General features: G+C 45.0%; 1 protein-coding gene across 5 annotated transcripts in view; it reads right to left on the reverse strand.

Annotated features, from left to right (window-relative positions):
* Nucleotides 1–1,568: 1,568 nt before the first annotated feature.
* The window catches only part of nck1b (NCK adaptor protein 1b), a 38,412-nt gene continuing 23,118 nt past the window's right edge, over nt 1,569–16,862 (reverse strand). For 4 of the 5 annotated variants that reach the window (XM_061237220.1, XM_061237216.1, XM_061237218.1 and 1 more), the window contains 2 exons: nt 3,563–4,281; nt 1,569–2,630 (listed from right to left, as the gene is read on the reverse strand). In XM_061237220.1, coding sequence (XP_061093204.1) covers nt 2,430–2,630; nt 3,563–4,281 — 920 coding nt within the window. In that variant the 3' untranslated portion in view covers nt 1,569–2,429. Of the gene's footprint in view, nt 2,631–3,562; nt 4,282–14,400; nt 14,526–16,862 lie in introns of those variants that run through there. The other variant, XM_061237219.1, reaches the window with a different exon arrangement.

The raw sequence follows: 16,862 nt of genomic DNA on the forward strand, positions 1-16,862 counted from the left end.
TCACAGATTATTAAAAATCAACATATAGCCTGTTAAGGTCACTTGATACTACAGACATGAAACGTATTTAAAATACATCCAAATCAAGTGTTCCACACACTTCCACTAAAAGTCGGGTCAAATTAATGAAAAATGAAAAAAAAAGAAAAAAAAAAAAGAAAATTGGCTTTACCACAAAAATTATCTTCACAAGGAAGTCGCAGACTGTATCATCAGTGTCAGCACACATTTCGGTCACGTATAGGTATCGAAATTCGATGACGCACATGCAAAGCAAAACCAAAAGAATCAAATGAGTTGTGATAAACCAGTGGTGTCCAATCTTATCCTAAAAGGGCCAGCGTGGGTGCAGGTTATTGTTTTAGCCCAGCAGTAACACACCTGATTATACTAATGAACTAATCGTGGTCTTTAATCAAGACCTTGAAGAGTAGAATCAGCTGTCTTAGTCCTGTGCTAAAACAACAACCTGCACACACACCGGCCCTGTGACAAACCATGTGTCGATGGAGTGACAACCCAGACACTAGACCTTTGGTTCGGAAAGCAGTGACGAAGGCACAAATTCACAAGGACTCAAGCATCTGACCACTGCTGCACACCTCCCTCCCTCCCTCCCTCCCTGCTCCACTCATCACTCACTCATCCACTCGCTTGCACCTGGGTAATGAAAGTCCAACCGTTTTATGCATCTATTCAGCCCAATTCACTTCCACCAATGTGTAATCCAGACAGTTCCACCCTCCGTGATCAAAAATCCTTTGTCCCACACACTTACGTAGGTTGAACTCCTGCAGCTGGGAAACTCATTCACGGTTCCGATGAGCTCCCTGGCCGACGTCCAAGCTCATTTTCCCTCCTGCGGAAAGTCCCCCATTCAGTTCCCAAAGACCCGGGGAGAGTTAAAACCATCATTTCACATTCAAAGCCTCATTTCCTGCCAGAAACGAACAAGGGTCAACCTCCCCTCCGATCTTTGTTGTGTCAAGTCCCTTAACTTTGAGACATATTTTCAAAAAACAAGGGAGCTCCATACAGCATTACAGACTACATTCTGAATAAGCAGCCATTATGGTTTCTTTCCTTTTTGGTATGAAGGATTAGCAAGTTCTCAGTCATCGTGAGCCTCCCTTACTACAATGTAAGATTTACAAAACTCCCATGCAGCATATACAGTAGACATCAAGCATGAAGAGATACCATATACCATCATCAAATCATGGTCCTCAAGGTCCAAAAACTGCTGGTTTTCCACCTTCCCTTTACCTGGGACTGGATTTGGATTCAAGGTCCAGTTGATGATCGCTGGCATATACCACACTTTACACCTTTCAAGGCAAACAAACTCTACCGTGCTGGTTGGTTACTGCTTACAAGCAAAAATTATGTCACTTGAATGCACACGACATCGCAAATAGCACCAGAGGTACCATCTCTTATCATAATATAGACACACGTCTCTCACACTCACACTCACACTCACACTCACACTCACACTCACACTCACACTCACACTCACACTCACACTCACACACACACACACAAAACGTTAACCTGTCATGAACAAGAACTTTTATCTCAATCTTTAATCAATGTTGCCAACTGTAGCAAAAGGAAAGTCTTATCTGGACAGACATGACCACATACACATATCAGGTGACACATGCTATTCCGGGTTCCGAGAAGAGAGGGGTGAAGAACAGTTCAGTGAGCCAGGTGACCAGCACTGTCCCTCGTTGGTCTCCACGGAGACAGACTCAACTCTGCCAGGGGCCAGCCTGATGTCTCCCAGCTAGGGCAGGTATACATGTGGCCCTGCCCTGTGGGGACACAAGTTTGAGCCGCATGCCATCTCTGTGGTGGCAAAGGCAACAAACTTGACTCCAAAAAAATTGTCACGAGGCCAACGTACTAGAATCTGCCCCTACACCACCAATAAATACACTTTGGTCATTTGTTTTCACTCAATACGAGGCATTAACAAAAATAAATGAACAATTCTAAATGCAGTTGATAGAAATTGTGACAGCCTAGATACCCGTGGTAGCGACAAGTGGGAGAAGGGTATATGCTATCCTTTTAAATTTGTGACTCTCATTCCTCCAAGCTAGATTGACAACAGACCCTTAAAAATGCCATTCAATCACACTTTTAAAGAAATATCACATTTAAACGAAGGAAGCTTAAAAAAAAATATATAGATATACATAGCACTAAAGTGTGGCTTACAGATGCTGAGTTCAATATACACTGAATTATCTGTGAGCCAAAGGTGGCTTGTGAAATCAACGAACCGGATGATATCCCAGAAGTCCAAACGTTTCTTTTCCCCCGATATAGGAGTCCACAGGGATTTACCCATCTCCTCTTGAAATGATTTGGGGTTTTCACCAGCGGGGAAGGTGTCCAGAGCTGGAATTACACTGCGATCAGGAAGAGGTCAGAGCCTTGATCAGGTACAGTTTGTCTCCCTGCTCACTGGTAAAAATGGGAGCCTTTTTATAATGGTCCACCAGCTCCTCCATGGAGTCGAATTTGCGCTGTCCGATGCAGTAGAGAGCCTCCTTCAGCTGCACTTTGAAATGCTTGTTCTTGCTGTGGGCCTTCAGCGAGATGGAGAAGTCATTGGGCTGAAAGGAGAAGGCACAGGAAAACGGTCAGAGAACACAAAGAAAAAAAATCTTCAAGAACCAGTTTGCAAAACAAAACCAAAAACCATGCAGTGCGATATAGTAAGCAAGCAGATGTAATTTGGTTGAAAGGAAAGAGCTGGAGACCGATTGGGCAAAACAAAAAAGACAAATCGTTCAAAACACAGGAGAAAACTAAACTAAACAGAAATTGCTGGGCAACACAGTAGGTGTGGTGGGGTAGGCACAGATAAGTCAATATCTGTACATCAGGATGGTTTTCATTTCTCAGAGAGCACTGCAAGGCTGTACAAGTCTAAAACAGGCCATCCCGCTTCCTATCTCTTATAACAACTGGCGCATAAAAGAAAATGTCTGGTATTTAAATGAGCTAGAGACTCCGTGGCACCATGAGCTTGTGAGATACAGTACCTGACTAACCCATTTGCTGTGATTTGCATGGCTACACTGCTTCTCAAAGCAGATGGAAAAACGTTCCCCATCTTGGCTGAAATTCTGCCAGCGATCACAAGAGTGCTTAAGGAAATAGCTCAGAGCTGGCCTGGAATTCACAAATCTCTTGACAGTGAGAAAAGTAAGGATGGCACCTGAAGGCCAAGGTTTAACTTTGCAAGGTTTAACTTTGCTGCTGAACATAAGGAATAGAACATGTATGTCAGGATAGTGCAGCACCCTTTAAGAGAATATCTGGCTTTCCGTATGACACATGAAGTGAATGCACAATTCTCAATATCGTCATGTTATTCCAAATGCATGCATGGGGTTGAAATGAGAAAAGTTTCCGCTATAAAAATCAGCCACAGCGATGCCTACAGTTATCTACTCAGTAACGCCAAGAATGTTGTGCAATGCGCAAGCATCAAAGGAGTGGATATACAAGAGGAAGGGGGGGGGTGATTTGGGACACTTACCGAAGACTCGCTGTCCCTGATGAGGAAGTCACCGTCCTCGCCCCTCTGGTTGAGGGCCACCTCGGCCTGGTGCCTCGTCACCTTACCGTAGTACCAAAGCCGTCCGGCGAACCTCCCGGTCCCCGAGGGCTCGATGTAGTCGCAGTCAGGGGTGGGCGGGCCGGCGTCTCCAGGTGCATTGTGGGAGTCGCGCAGCACCGTGACGTAGTTTTTTGGCACCAGCCCCAGCTGCCCGTCGGCCTTGCGGCACTTCCACCACTCCGGGTCGTTCTCGGGCTTCTCCACCACCTCCATCACATCGCCCTTCTCGAAGGCCAGCTCCTCGTCGTTGCCCGAGCTGAAGGGGTAGAGGGCTTGGACGGTGTCCAGAGCGGAGCTGCCGTTGGCTCCGCGCATGGCCGCCGCCAGCTTCTCCGTCAGCGAGAGCGCCGCGTCGCCGGCCGAACCGTCTGGGTCCTCGGTCACGTAATTGGAGGGGAACCAGCCCGAGCGGCCCTCGTAGCTGCCCCGCCACCAGCCGTCGCTGCACTTCTCCATGACGACCACCCGCGTGCCCTTGGCCAGCGAAAGCTCGTCTTCGCGCTCGGCCACGTAGCTGAACTTGACCAGCGCCGGCAGGTTGAGGTCGTACAGCCGCTCCCCGTTGTCCGAGAACAAGTCCGAGTCGGCGTTGGAGGCAGTGTCCCTCATGCTGGGCTTCCTTCTGACCTTCCCGAGTCCTGCATAGCATGTTCAGAGAGAGAGACCATTAGCACAGAGCAATAACATAGCATGTTCAGAGAGAGAGACCATTAACACAGAGCAATAACATAGCATGTTCAGAGAGAGAGAGACCATTACCACAGAGCAATAACATAGCATGTTCAGAGAGAGAGACCATTAACACAGAGCAATAACATAGCATGTTCAGAGAGAGAGATCATTAACACAGGGAGTTCAGAGAGAGATCATTAACACAGGGAGTTCAGAGAGAGATCATTAACCCAGGAAGTCAGAGGGAGAGACCAATAACAGCTGGTTCAGGGAGAGAGACCATTAACATGGGGGGAATCATTATCATTCATTTTATGGAATCAAATGTCAACTGACATAAAAAACAGAAATACAGTTCAATGTCCAGCATTACACGCACACTACTGGTTTTCAGACCGAGACTTACAGAGGGCCTGCTTGGCAAATTGGGAGGCAGGGCCTAAGACAGTCACTCTGTGGAGTGGAGGTAGCCCCGCTCAGCCTTTTGGGCTAAATACTGGCAGATCATTGGGACTGGGAGGGTGGCTTTCATGCCAAATTTTTGGTTTTCCAAGCCAGTAAAAATTAGCATTTGAAAGAAAGACCCCGCTGAAAAGTGTTGGAAGTGGCCAGCCCTGAGCGGCGAGCTGAAAACCTGTCGCCCGGAACCCCTGAAGACTATTTATTATTTATTTTCTGTTGGTGTTGGCTCTCTCATGAAGCAAACCATGGTAAAAACATTTTGAATGGTAGAAATAAATACGGCAGTGAGATTCATATTCCCCTATGTTGGGGAATTAATTTGTGAAAGCAAAAATAATGCGGTTTTTAACAGGCATGGTACAAAGACAGGCATGCAGGGGTGTGGGTAGACTTTATGGGCTTCGATCACGTGACAGACATCATCCCACCCCTGACATCTGTGGAATGCTGAGGTTTTCACCTCGGCAGAATAAAAGACCAAATCACCCTTCGTGCAGCACCGACAGGATCGGAAAACTACAGTCCAAACAATTACACTGTACAGTAACACCAAAGCTTGCATCGACATCAACATTTCACTAGCATCAACAAGAGCAGCGTTTGAGTTAGTGCAGGAACTCGCGCAAAGCATGAAGTCAGACAGCTTTTCAAGCATTGCAGTGTCAGCCCTACTTGGACAAGGGTGCCTGCTAAGCAAATACACACTTACGCAACATTCAACTTCTTCCCAGCAGTGTCCCGAGTCAACTTTTAAGTCAACAAGACCTTAGTCCTATTGAAAAGGCATTGTTCGCAGCATGGGTGTAAAAGCTGAGCTGGAACCAGACCATGGGAATTTGCAGAGGGCTTAGACAGACGGGAGAGCGGCTTCTGAGGGTGGGACGGCCTCCTCTGCAGGCGGAAAGCCCTACCACACCCTCCGTACGGATACCCACCCATCCCACAGAGCTGGATCTCGCTATATATTTATGATATATCCCACTGTATTTGTCTGCATGTGTGCTTGTGGCTGTGTGAGAACAAGCGAGAGAGAGATAGATTTACAGTAGTGGTGTGTTTTACTCCTTGTTGGACATATTGCAAGCATCAGGTTTCAGTTTTGCAGAACATGAAACAGAACCCGTTTCACACTTGTTACAACTGCAGACGTGTTTCTGAAATATGACAGCTGGAAGAAGTTTATATCAACGATACCCAGCCATAATGAGCTCCGAAATGCCAACCTGAAACCACAGCACAATTTTACGACACTTAATTCACTGAATTCACATCATCACATGTGCCCTACCCTGCTTAGCTAAGCAAACGCACATCTTAATATCAAACCCATTAAAATACCAGGAATTATCAAGTGAAGCATGTTCAAGGAGGTGATATCATTGTCCGGAATCTGCCCCAACCAACCCAAGCAACGCCCCAACCAACCATGCCATTACCGCCATGCCATGCATTGCTTTGTCTATTTACTTAGTTATTTAATATTATTACTCGTTTTTGTGCTATGATGCTGTGTCCCTGGGGATTAATAAAGGAATATCTAACTATATCTATCCATCTAACTAACAGCACTAGAGTCCAAACAATAGGCGGTCAAACTGGACACTCTCTCTTCCAGCACAACACAGACACTAGCTACTGTTTAGCTTATACTGAGAGTTAACTGAACGTCAGCGGGTACACTTGACTGACAGAAGCATCGGTGTGAATCAGACTTAGTGATGGCTTGGCACAGAGCTGTCGTTATAGCGCTTGGATACCTCCCCAGGGCTCTGGCATTCTCTGCATGGTGCTGACTCAGTGTTTGCGCAGAGAGAGATTACAGTTTGGATCAGGACACCCCTGCCGTTTACCAACATCACAGTGGAGGTTTTGGGTGAGAAGCACGGCAGTGTGCCATCGTCACAGAGCCAGAGGAGGGGCACTGAGTTTCAGTTAATAACCCTGCTGTAAAATCCAGCTATGAGCAGTTTCAAAACATCGGTCAAACTATCTTCTGTTCAGCATGGAGCTGGTCTAAACCAGTTTTTTCAATCAGCTATTTCAAAACCTAGCTTGAGTTCTTTTTTTCAGCAGGGAATGACCTGGTACCTGGTACAGAATCGTACTTGATAATGGAATGATACTGTATATTTATTCAAAATCAGAATACCCTGTGAAAATGCTGACATTACAAGGATTAATCCAGAAAAAAACACACCCTTTGTTCGAGTGAACCGGCTCCACCCGACTTTATCCTAAACTAAAGTCTCACGGAATTGGAAGTGGTTGGTTATGCCAATTTTCTGTCTGGGTGAAGCCCTAACACATTTAGATCCACCCAGTGACACAAAGATGTGAGTGAACCTTTGGCCTCCTTTGCCTGTTGGAATACTACAGCATACTGCATAGCAATGTGGGTATTCAAGTCTGCACATGTCGTGAAAGCAGAATGCGTTGACATTTATGTCCTTTGCATGGCGTGTCCGTAACACCCCGCTTTCTGCTTTCCCAAATAAAACAGTCTTATCACAATATTTCCTTTCCTACCATCCAAAAGAATGGCCCAATACTCCTCTTAGTTCCCCATCAGCTGCCCCATTTGCCTGAAATGAAAACAACACCATAAGGAAGAGAAATGTCAAAGATAAAGCTGGGACCTTGTCTGTGACATGCGCGACACTTCCCCACCCGTCACACAGCAGCAGTAAGATTTTCTGACTTGCTGAACGAAGCTCAGGGCTGCAATTTTAACTATATCCAGCGCCTGTAATTAAAGCAGGGCGTGTGTAGTGTGACGGCCATTGCTGCTGATATCTGAAGCCGATAACTCTAACACAAGCACAAGGAGAGCGTTTCACGCGGCGCAAAACCCTACATCAGGATAGCGGTCGTCACTCTGAGGCGTCTAGCCAGGGAAAGACCAGACCAGGCAAAGTTCTTATAGGCTTACAGGTATAGCCTGCATAGCCTAACACACGACTGTACCTCACACGACAGCGCGAATAGCATCTCCAGTAATTACCACGTCCAAGATAATTGTACAGCACTGCCCTGTAAATCGTGAGAATAGATGCTGGTATGTCATCCACCTGCACTAGCATGCAGAAACAACAAGAGACGTTGACATTATGCCGTGAATTTTCAATTTCCAGATTTTCAGTTCGAATAATGAGTTTTCAATTTCCAAATAAACCATTGTACTTTTGGGTAGGATACTGTACCAAAATGTGTCCTGTATATGGAAAATGTCAAACAGCCTAAGCTATAAAAGGTGTCCTGGTGACTGCAAAACAAGCAAATAATCCAATAATTCAGAGATATTTGCAGACAAAGACATCCACTGGAGTATCTGGATCTTTCAGCTCTTTTTTTGACATATTTTGATGTTGTTTTTATAGACAGGCTTTTGATCCGTTTTTAACCCGTAAATAAAGTTTTACTTTTTTCCATGACCACCTTTTAGAACTATTTTCATCCTCTGATGCTTTCTTTAGCCCAATATTTCAAAAAAGGCCAAATGGACAAAACGCAGACAATTTAGGAACTTCCCATTTATTCACCTCTCACTTTTTAAAGTAACTCTGGTCAAGGTGTTGGAGGGGCAGTAGTTGTGTATCAAATCTGGAATATCCCATTTCTGCGGTAGGGTGTCAATGTTGGGCGCCGAGACACACAGCCACTGCGATTCAGAAGTTTGCAACCACACTGACAACACTGAGAACATTGCATATATCCTTAGCTGGGAGGTGTTTGAGAAACACACCACAGGTTTTTAAATAGAGACTGCCATCCACACCTGTCTCACAGAGAACCTGAAACTGAACCTCCCTACCATACGGCGCATGCAATGCACAGAAGCAGAGTACGTCCCAGGTTACAGAAAGAGAGAAAATTACAAGGCATGACCCCAGATCTTCCAGGGAAGCAGTTTGCTGTATTGCGCGAGGAGCAGCCAGGTGTTATCCCCTTCCAAAAAAACCTGTCAGGGCACAGCACTAACTCGACAAGACCCCCAAGTGCCAATCTCACCTACAGAACATGAACAAAAAAATGCTATTGTATAACTTCAATGGGAGCTTGAATGTAATTCTTAATTTCATACAATACATGCAAAATAAACCCCAAAGAAAAACATTTTGTTGGATGTACAAACCAAAAACGCTACCTCCCATTACAAAACAGTCTTCCTCCTTACCTTCAAAACAATTGCCCATGACTATGAATGTAAAGGCCAAGGTATATATACAAAAACACGTCACACTCAAACAAGTCATACTCACGCAAGCCAAGTGAAACATAGGCCCTGTTTACACCGGGAATTAATAAGAGTCTCATATCCGGATTGTGGTGTAACTGGATTGCATTTACATTTGGCATTAACATCATGTGTCCTCACCGAGATTGGATTTACACTCATTGAACACTTTATTTACTACACCTTTCAAGTACTGGGTGCGTAGTACATCCCTTTATCCCCAGAACAGCTTGATGTATTTGTGGCATGGACAAGGTGCTGGAAACATTCTGATTCTGAATATTCTGGTCCATGTTTACATACTAGCCTCATGCAGTTGCTGCATATTTGTTGGCGGTACATTGATGGTGCAAGTGTCCCATTCCACCACATCCCAAAGGTGCTCTATTGGATTGAGATCTGGTGACTGTGGTGGCCATTGGAGTACACTGAACTCATTGTCATGTTGGTGGAACCAGCCTGAGATGACATGCACTTTGTGAAATTATTTGGTACACTATTTGGCTGGAAGTAGCTATCAGAAGATGGGTAGACTGTGGCTGTAAAGGCACAATACACAGGTAGGAAGTGGTATTTAAACAATGCTTAATTTGTATCAAGGGGCCAAATGTGTGCCAGGAAAACATTACCCACATCATTACACCACCAGCAGCAGCCTGAACCGTCAACACAAGGCAGGAGGTATACACAAATGAATGTTGTTAATGGCAAATTTTGACCCTACCATCAGTATGTTTTCCTAATCTTCAACTGTCCAGTTCTGGTGAGCCTGTGCCCACTGTAGCCTCAGTTCCTATTCTGAGGTGATAGGAGTGCAACCCAGTGTGGTCTTCTGCTGCTGTAGCCCACCCACTTCAAGGTTCGACGTGTTGTGTGTTCAGATATGCTCTTCTGCATACCAATGTAATGTGTGGTTATTTCAGTATCTGTCACCTTCCTGTCAGCTTGAACAAGTCTGGCCATTCTCGTGAGACCTCCCTCATTAACAAGGCGTTTTTGCCCACAGAAGTGCCACCCACTGGATGTTCGGTTGTTTCTCTGTACGTTTAGAGACTGTTGTGCATTAAAACCCAAGGAGATCAGCAGTTGAACTGAAAATGGGGTCATTTTGCACCAACAATGATTCCATGGTCAAAGTCACTTAGATACTTAGATTCCCATTCCAATGTTAAACTGAACAACTGAACCTGTCGACCATGTCTGCATACCTTGATGCATCGAGTTGCTGCCACAAGATTGGCTGATCTGATATTTGCATCAACAAGCTGGTGTACAGGTGCACCTGAAATGGTCATTGAGTGTATGACCATTTTCTACAGAAGCTTGCTTCTGGCTCTCCAGACAATCCTAGCCAGCCTCGATCCAGTCTTTATCTGAAAACTGGTATTACTTAATATGTTATTTTATTTAATAAAATGCAAATATTTCACTGTAACCAGTTTGGGTCGGCAACACGTCTGCACACATACACCAGTGTTCTCTGAAAAAACTTTGTGTCGTAAAATACGGTCAAAACCATCATTTTAAAAACAAGTTCATGTCCGTCACATACATTTTAAGTGTCCTTCATGGAGGATGATGGTACTGACCCCTTCGTTAGTTGACAAGGCAGGGGCCGGGCAGCTATTAATACTCCGGCCCCTGCTTTTGTTGTGTTTCCTCTGTCGCTCACACTCACCATCCTGCAACTCCCCTTAATTTCCTGGCTCCTCCTTTGCATACAACAATACAAACAGGCGGTCGGAGATTAGCCATTTCCCAAATTCCAGAACATCCTTATTCCCAACTGAAATATTCACAGGGGGTTCTAAACCACTGGCTACATGTCACGTCCCCGTAATTTTGAAGGCTAGCTTTCTACAGACACCTTTCGCCTTTCCCGTAATAGACCTTGTCGAATTAATTGTGTCATTGATCTTAAATGGCGCCCCTGGAGCACTTACAGTGAAGCATCTCTAAAACATAAATGACCCCCCTCCATATTTGACAGTAGGTATGAGGTGCTTCTCCATGTATGAATTCCATTTTTCTGCCAAACATGTCAATGGTTTGTATGGCCAAAACGTTAAATTTTAGTCTCATCTGACCATAGCACTCTCTTCTTGGCAAACTCAAGATGCTTGGTTTTGTTTATTGTGCACAGTGAGGGCTGTCTTCGTGCCACCCTTTCCAAAGAGTTAGTATGGAGGTCGTTGTGTAATACTCACTGTGAAATGGAAGCACAGTAGTTTTTTCAAGTTCACAATAAACAGCAAATTATAATAACTAAAATTGGGAAACACCCAGATTGGCCCTGCCTACTGTACATGTCTTAAAAACCAAATTAGTGACACCATCACTCTACAACTTTCCAGTTTTTCTGTCAGGGAGATGAAAGGACTAAAAACATTTTTTTTTAATTGAAATTTTCTGCCTGTTCTGGCTGTCCCGAATGACAACGGAAAGCTAACAAAGAGCTGGGTGAACAGCAGGAATTATCAGCGCCCGCACAACTGTTGTCATGGCAACAGAGCTCTTCAACCCTCCTTCACCTAAAGGAGGGAATCACAGGTGGCCATAATCTCAAACAGCACTAAGACACAAAACATTTAGTCAGAAATCAGGGAGTGGTGGACAGAGGGCCCATTTGTATTTCGGCCTGTGTGCCTTGTCTCGAGCTGTACTCCAGCTGATTGCCACGCTGAAGAAAAAACACCCTCATACTATCCCAAGCAATCTTCCATTTGACATGATACACTGATTTAAAAAAACCCTTTGATGCAACCTTTGAAGCTGTTCACAAAGAGAAAGATTAAATCTAGATATTGATCTAGATATTTGAATTTGAGCAGATATAGACAAAGTGGAGGAAAGAGCTGGCTTTCCCAAAAACAATCTGTTCGTAATGTCGCCGTCCTATGGCCTTCACAGGGATAATGCACAAGAGCACATGAAGAAATGGAAACCCTGATCCTGTGGCAATTAACAAAGAAAGCAAAAAAACTACAAGATGGCCACCGACCCCACAAGTCTGTGGGAGGTGGATGGAGAAAACTGCTTCAAATTACACCCTGCCGCAGCTGCAGCCGTCGGATAAAAGCGTCAGCGAAGACAAACTTGTTCAACTGAAGACGTCTCGAACATCAGAGGGCTCCCTGAGCGCAAACACGTTTCAGTTCGCGTGCCGGCGTCTGCCGGCTTTGGAATTGGAGAGCGTTGTCTGGGCGAGTGCACTACTTGCGGTTAAATTCCACCTCCTCCCCTCCAGGTTTTGGAGCCTCCAGACACCTGCAGGCTCGCCACACTAAACACACGGTTGTGGTCATTTCCCTGGGGAGAACAGGTTTCTTCTCCATGTTTATAGAAACGTTGGGGATTCCGTGCCCGCCAGACGATTCGCGAGTTGGCACCTTAATAATCGAAACAAACAGACAACCATGAATGCTGCTGAAGCACGTTATTATGCGGTCACTATTGGCCTTATTTTCCTTTGTATACAGTTTGTTTATAACAAAAGGGGGAGCAGGCCTTGCAAGTAACAGAACAGCAGAGCGGTTCTAGGCAAAGGCAATATAGGCGATTGCCTAGGGCCTCATCTGGAGGAGCCCCCAGGTCCGCAAATCGCAAACCCCCCTGTGCCTGTGTAGGATAGAACTCTAACGGGGGCCCTCCAATGAAAACTTCAAAGATTCAAAGGGCCTCTAATAGCTTAGAACCGGCCCAGCCAGAAGAAGTTCCAGCCTCTCGTTCGTGGATTGGATTAGGTCCGTTCCTCCATATTCAGCACTCAAATGGTGTTGCTCTCCTTTGCATAAGCATGTAAATGAAGGTGGCTGCACTTCACAAAAAGGAGCCCTTGTTTCCTTGTTTGCAAGATCTGGCTCATAGATTTTCCAGTGAAGTGGGAAAAAAAGACTCAATTGAAGCAACCAAAGTAAAACGGACAGTTTGAGCAAAAACGCATTGAATACAGAGGAATAAATGGCTCGCAACCCTGCTTTTGTCTTCATAATCCCACCCACTTCATCCTGCCAAGTCATAACACACTGACGCCCTTCTCAGACATCTGCGCAGGGGAAGAAAAACACAAACTGAATCAGAGTCAGAGGCAGACAGGGTGAGATAATGCAAGACAAACACAATAAAAAGGGAGAGCACAAGAGCAAGACACGGAGACAGAGGGAGAGAGAGAGACGGGCAGTGCGTCAGACTGTCGTGATTCAACGGCCCCGGTTCTCTTCACTTCCTTCTGCTTCAGCCCTCCAGGGACCTGGCAGAAATCTGTCTTGAATTAGACAGCTTCCGCTGGCTGGGAAGGGAAGAGGAGGGCGGGAAAACCACACAGAAAGGAAAAAGTCCAATGGCTCTGAAACGTACGAGCGCACAGGCACACGCACGGGGGAACCTTCTGCCCGTTCGGTGGCCTGAGGTTTGAGAGGACATCATGGTGCTGCACTTCTCTGGCTACAAGTAAAAACTGTCTCCTCACACCGATCCTTCGCACTTTGCCCAGGGACTGAAGACAGTAGCAATTACTCCACAGTTTGTGCGATTACAAATATTGACCTCTGTGAAACCTGAGTCAATCTGTCCGGGAAAAAGCCCATGGTTCTGGAGATGCTCCACTGTGACATTCCGACGATAGCTGGTCGAGGCTCAGATAAGCGCCTCCAATCAATCATCGGGGATGGCAACAAAAGCGCCCAATCAGTCCAGATTATGGTTGGAAATGTGAAACGTGTCCGCAGCTAAACTCACGAGTCTCCTATTCATCAAATTCCCATTAAGTTCAAACAAGCAGCAACGTCCCACAAAAGAGTATTCTTGCAAACTACAAAATACAGTGGAATATATACACCATGGACGTACATACAAATACCAAATAGCATTATGCGTGGTGGAAATCTGTACGGAAATGCTAACCTTCTAAGCGGCTGTTTCAACAATGTCACATATTTACGATGATGGTCTTTACGGGATTAAAATCCCGTAAAGACTGTACAAATGGTCGTTTTGGAATATAATCCTGCAGCACCCCACAGCATATGTCAGTGGGGGATGAGAGACATATTTACAGCAGTATTGATTGCAGTGTACGTGGAATGTATGCGCAATTACAGGCTTCAACAGCTGGCTCTCTAAGTCATATCCACCCAGTTTATACAGCCATCACCCTTTCCCACCCAGTCCAGGACTATTCACAGCATTATACTTTTGACAAAGAGCACACCCTCAAAGACATACAAACACTCATAAGATTTGAGTGGAAGAAAAACTCTGATAGCTTTCAAGTCAAGTTGTAAAACGAAGCAAGAACTTGGAAAAAAGGGGGGAAATTCCTTATTTCCTTATTTCAGCTTTGAAACAAGAGATAGAAAAGCTTCACAGGGTAGAGAAGTGCCCAACTCACGGAAGAAATGTTTGAAGAGGTTAGCCATATCCATTTTGGACTCTCCGGGTGGCTCCTCACTTCCCACAGCGCTGCGGAGCTAATCCATGTCAACTTCCAAGTCCACAGCTAATAGCAGAGAAGCTCCACACCCTGACCATGTGACTCCTGCCAGCCAACGGGAAGCAGAGGGGCCTCCTCTGAAATTCTGTAGCCTCTGGCCTGCCCCCACACTCGCTCTCCCCTCTCTCTCCCTCTCTCTCCCTCCCTCTACTTCTCTCTACTTCTCCGTGTTCTTGAATCCGAGAAGGAATGCATCTAACCAGGCTCCAGGAAGCCTTTTGACAATATTGCTAGTTTTATGACCTCTCAGTCTACCAGCTTAGAAAATCTTCTTCAGGTTTTTATTTCTCTGTATGCATTAAGCAGTTAACAGTTTAGAACATCCAAGACATGCACACTCATACACACAAAAGAAAGCACACACACACAAAAGCACCCATGTGTGCACACACACACACACACACACACACACACACACACACACACACACACACACACACACACACACACACACACACACACACACACACACACACACACACACACACACACACACACACACACACACACACACACTTGAAGCCATCTCTGACTGACCTGACTGCATTGTAACTTTTAAATGGCGCTACATGCACTACATCACCACAAACAGCCATCTTTAACCAGAAAACAGCTGTTCCTTTCCAGGGCTTGAGGTCGATCACAGAGTTCAAAGTCCGGTAGTTCCCGAAGTTAACGCAACTGGCTGTCAGTAATGTGGGCAGGCAGTGATTATTCAGATGAGTGGGAAAGCGGAGAGGCTCTGGGAAAAGTCCTCTCTCTGCAGCCTACCCCTTGGCATGCCAGGATCAGCAATCACAAGCAGGGATTCAAAACCAGACCATGTGCTGCTTATTTACGAGAAGGAAATGGTCGTGGTCACAGGAAGTGACCTCGTTTTCAAATGCTTATTATTGCAGGTTAATCTGGTAGTTACCAGATTAACCAGGGGGACTTCATCAAAACATTCTGAAGTACACATATGCTATATAGTATGCTATACACCTAAAAAGTTAGTTCTTAAGTGTTCCTAAGTGGCCAAAGTATTTCTAAGCGGCATCTAAAAAAAAAAGGTAGATGGTGGACAATAAAAATGGTCACAGTATGATATGTGTAATGCCCTGCTTTATAAAACTATATAACTAAATGCTCCTAATGGCATAACTGGGAAGTCCTCTGCTCCTGTTTAATAGGAAACTGACATCTGTATTTCTGATCACAGCAACTTACTATCTATTTTCACTTGTCAATTTCAAAATCTATTTTGGTACTTGCCCTCGCCAGTTGGCATGTCAATATCATTTTAACTCAGGACAGAGTATTCAGCATTTTCCATGTCTCCCTTGCTGTGTGATCCCATGGTTCACTGCCAAATAATTGTCCATGATGTCCAAGAGTTTTCTGAAATCCTTGTTCTTAAACACTAGCTTCTACAAATATTTGTACAGTGGATGACTCTAGGAAAGATTCTATCACAACATTCTTTTGGAAGAGAAATGCATTATTGTTTTTGTCATTCAGAGAATATAGATGAGAGTTACCATGCTGTGGAAAACTACAGGTAGAAAACTACCTATGAAAAATAGGTAGAAATAGAATAGACAGCCACATGGCAATGTTTACAATGTCCTGCGAAGTGCAGGAATCTGGAACACTCATTCACATATACAGTATGACCACAGGAGAACATGCACATGTCTACATGTATGCAACAGACTGAAAAGCTACAGGTATGAAACGCAGTGAAAATCTAAGGGCATGCAAAGTCATGACCTGCCTTGTGCCCGGCTGAATTCTACAGCACCGTAGACCAGTGCCCCAGTGCTAAAATTTCACCCTCCCCAACTGTCTGCAACGTTATCATGGTGAGCATCTGAGACACAAACACACAAAGACAGTTTCCACATCCTGCCCCCCAGACTGAACAAAAACACACCCTAAGCCAATCACCAAGCACGTCCAATTCAAAACCCCAGCACACTGCAATGACAATGATCAGAATGTCTCATTTCAAGAGGTACAAAGAAACTCATCCTGGTCTGGTCTTTATAGCATTACATTTGAAGCTCCATTAAAGATACACCAGCTTCTGCTCATAACAGACACTTGCAGCAGCACACACCCCACTGTGATGCTATGTGCTGCAAAAAGCGGGTTGGGGAACTGCAGGCAAGGTTTTTCTTGCATCAAAATGCCTAAGGCGATCCGCCTAAGGGTTTTTCCTAATACCTGTAAATCAAGTAGAAATGGTTCATGCATTTAACACTACAATTTACTGTGAATAATGCAGCACTTCACATTTTAAGATTTGACTTTCAAGTTTACATGTGGCTGTAGGCACGCACATTTTCTACTTGTAGCATGACTTGGGATAAATTCAC

The sequence above is a fragment of the Conger conger genome, chromosome 4, assembly GCF_963514075.1.
Source record: "Conger conger chromosome 4, fConCon1.1, whole genome shotgun sequence".
NCBI classification, from domain to species: domain Eukaryota; kingdom Metazoa; phylum Chordata; class Actinopteri; order Anguilliformes; family Congridae; genus Conger; species Conger conger.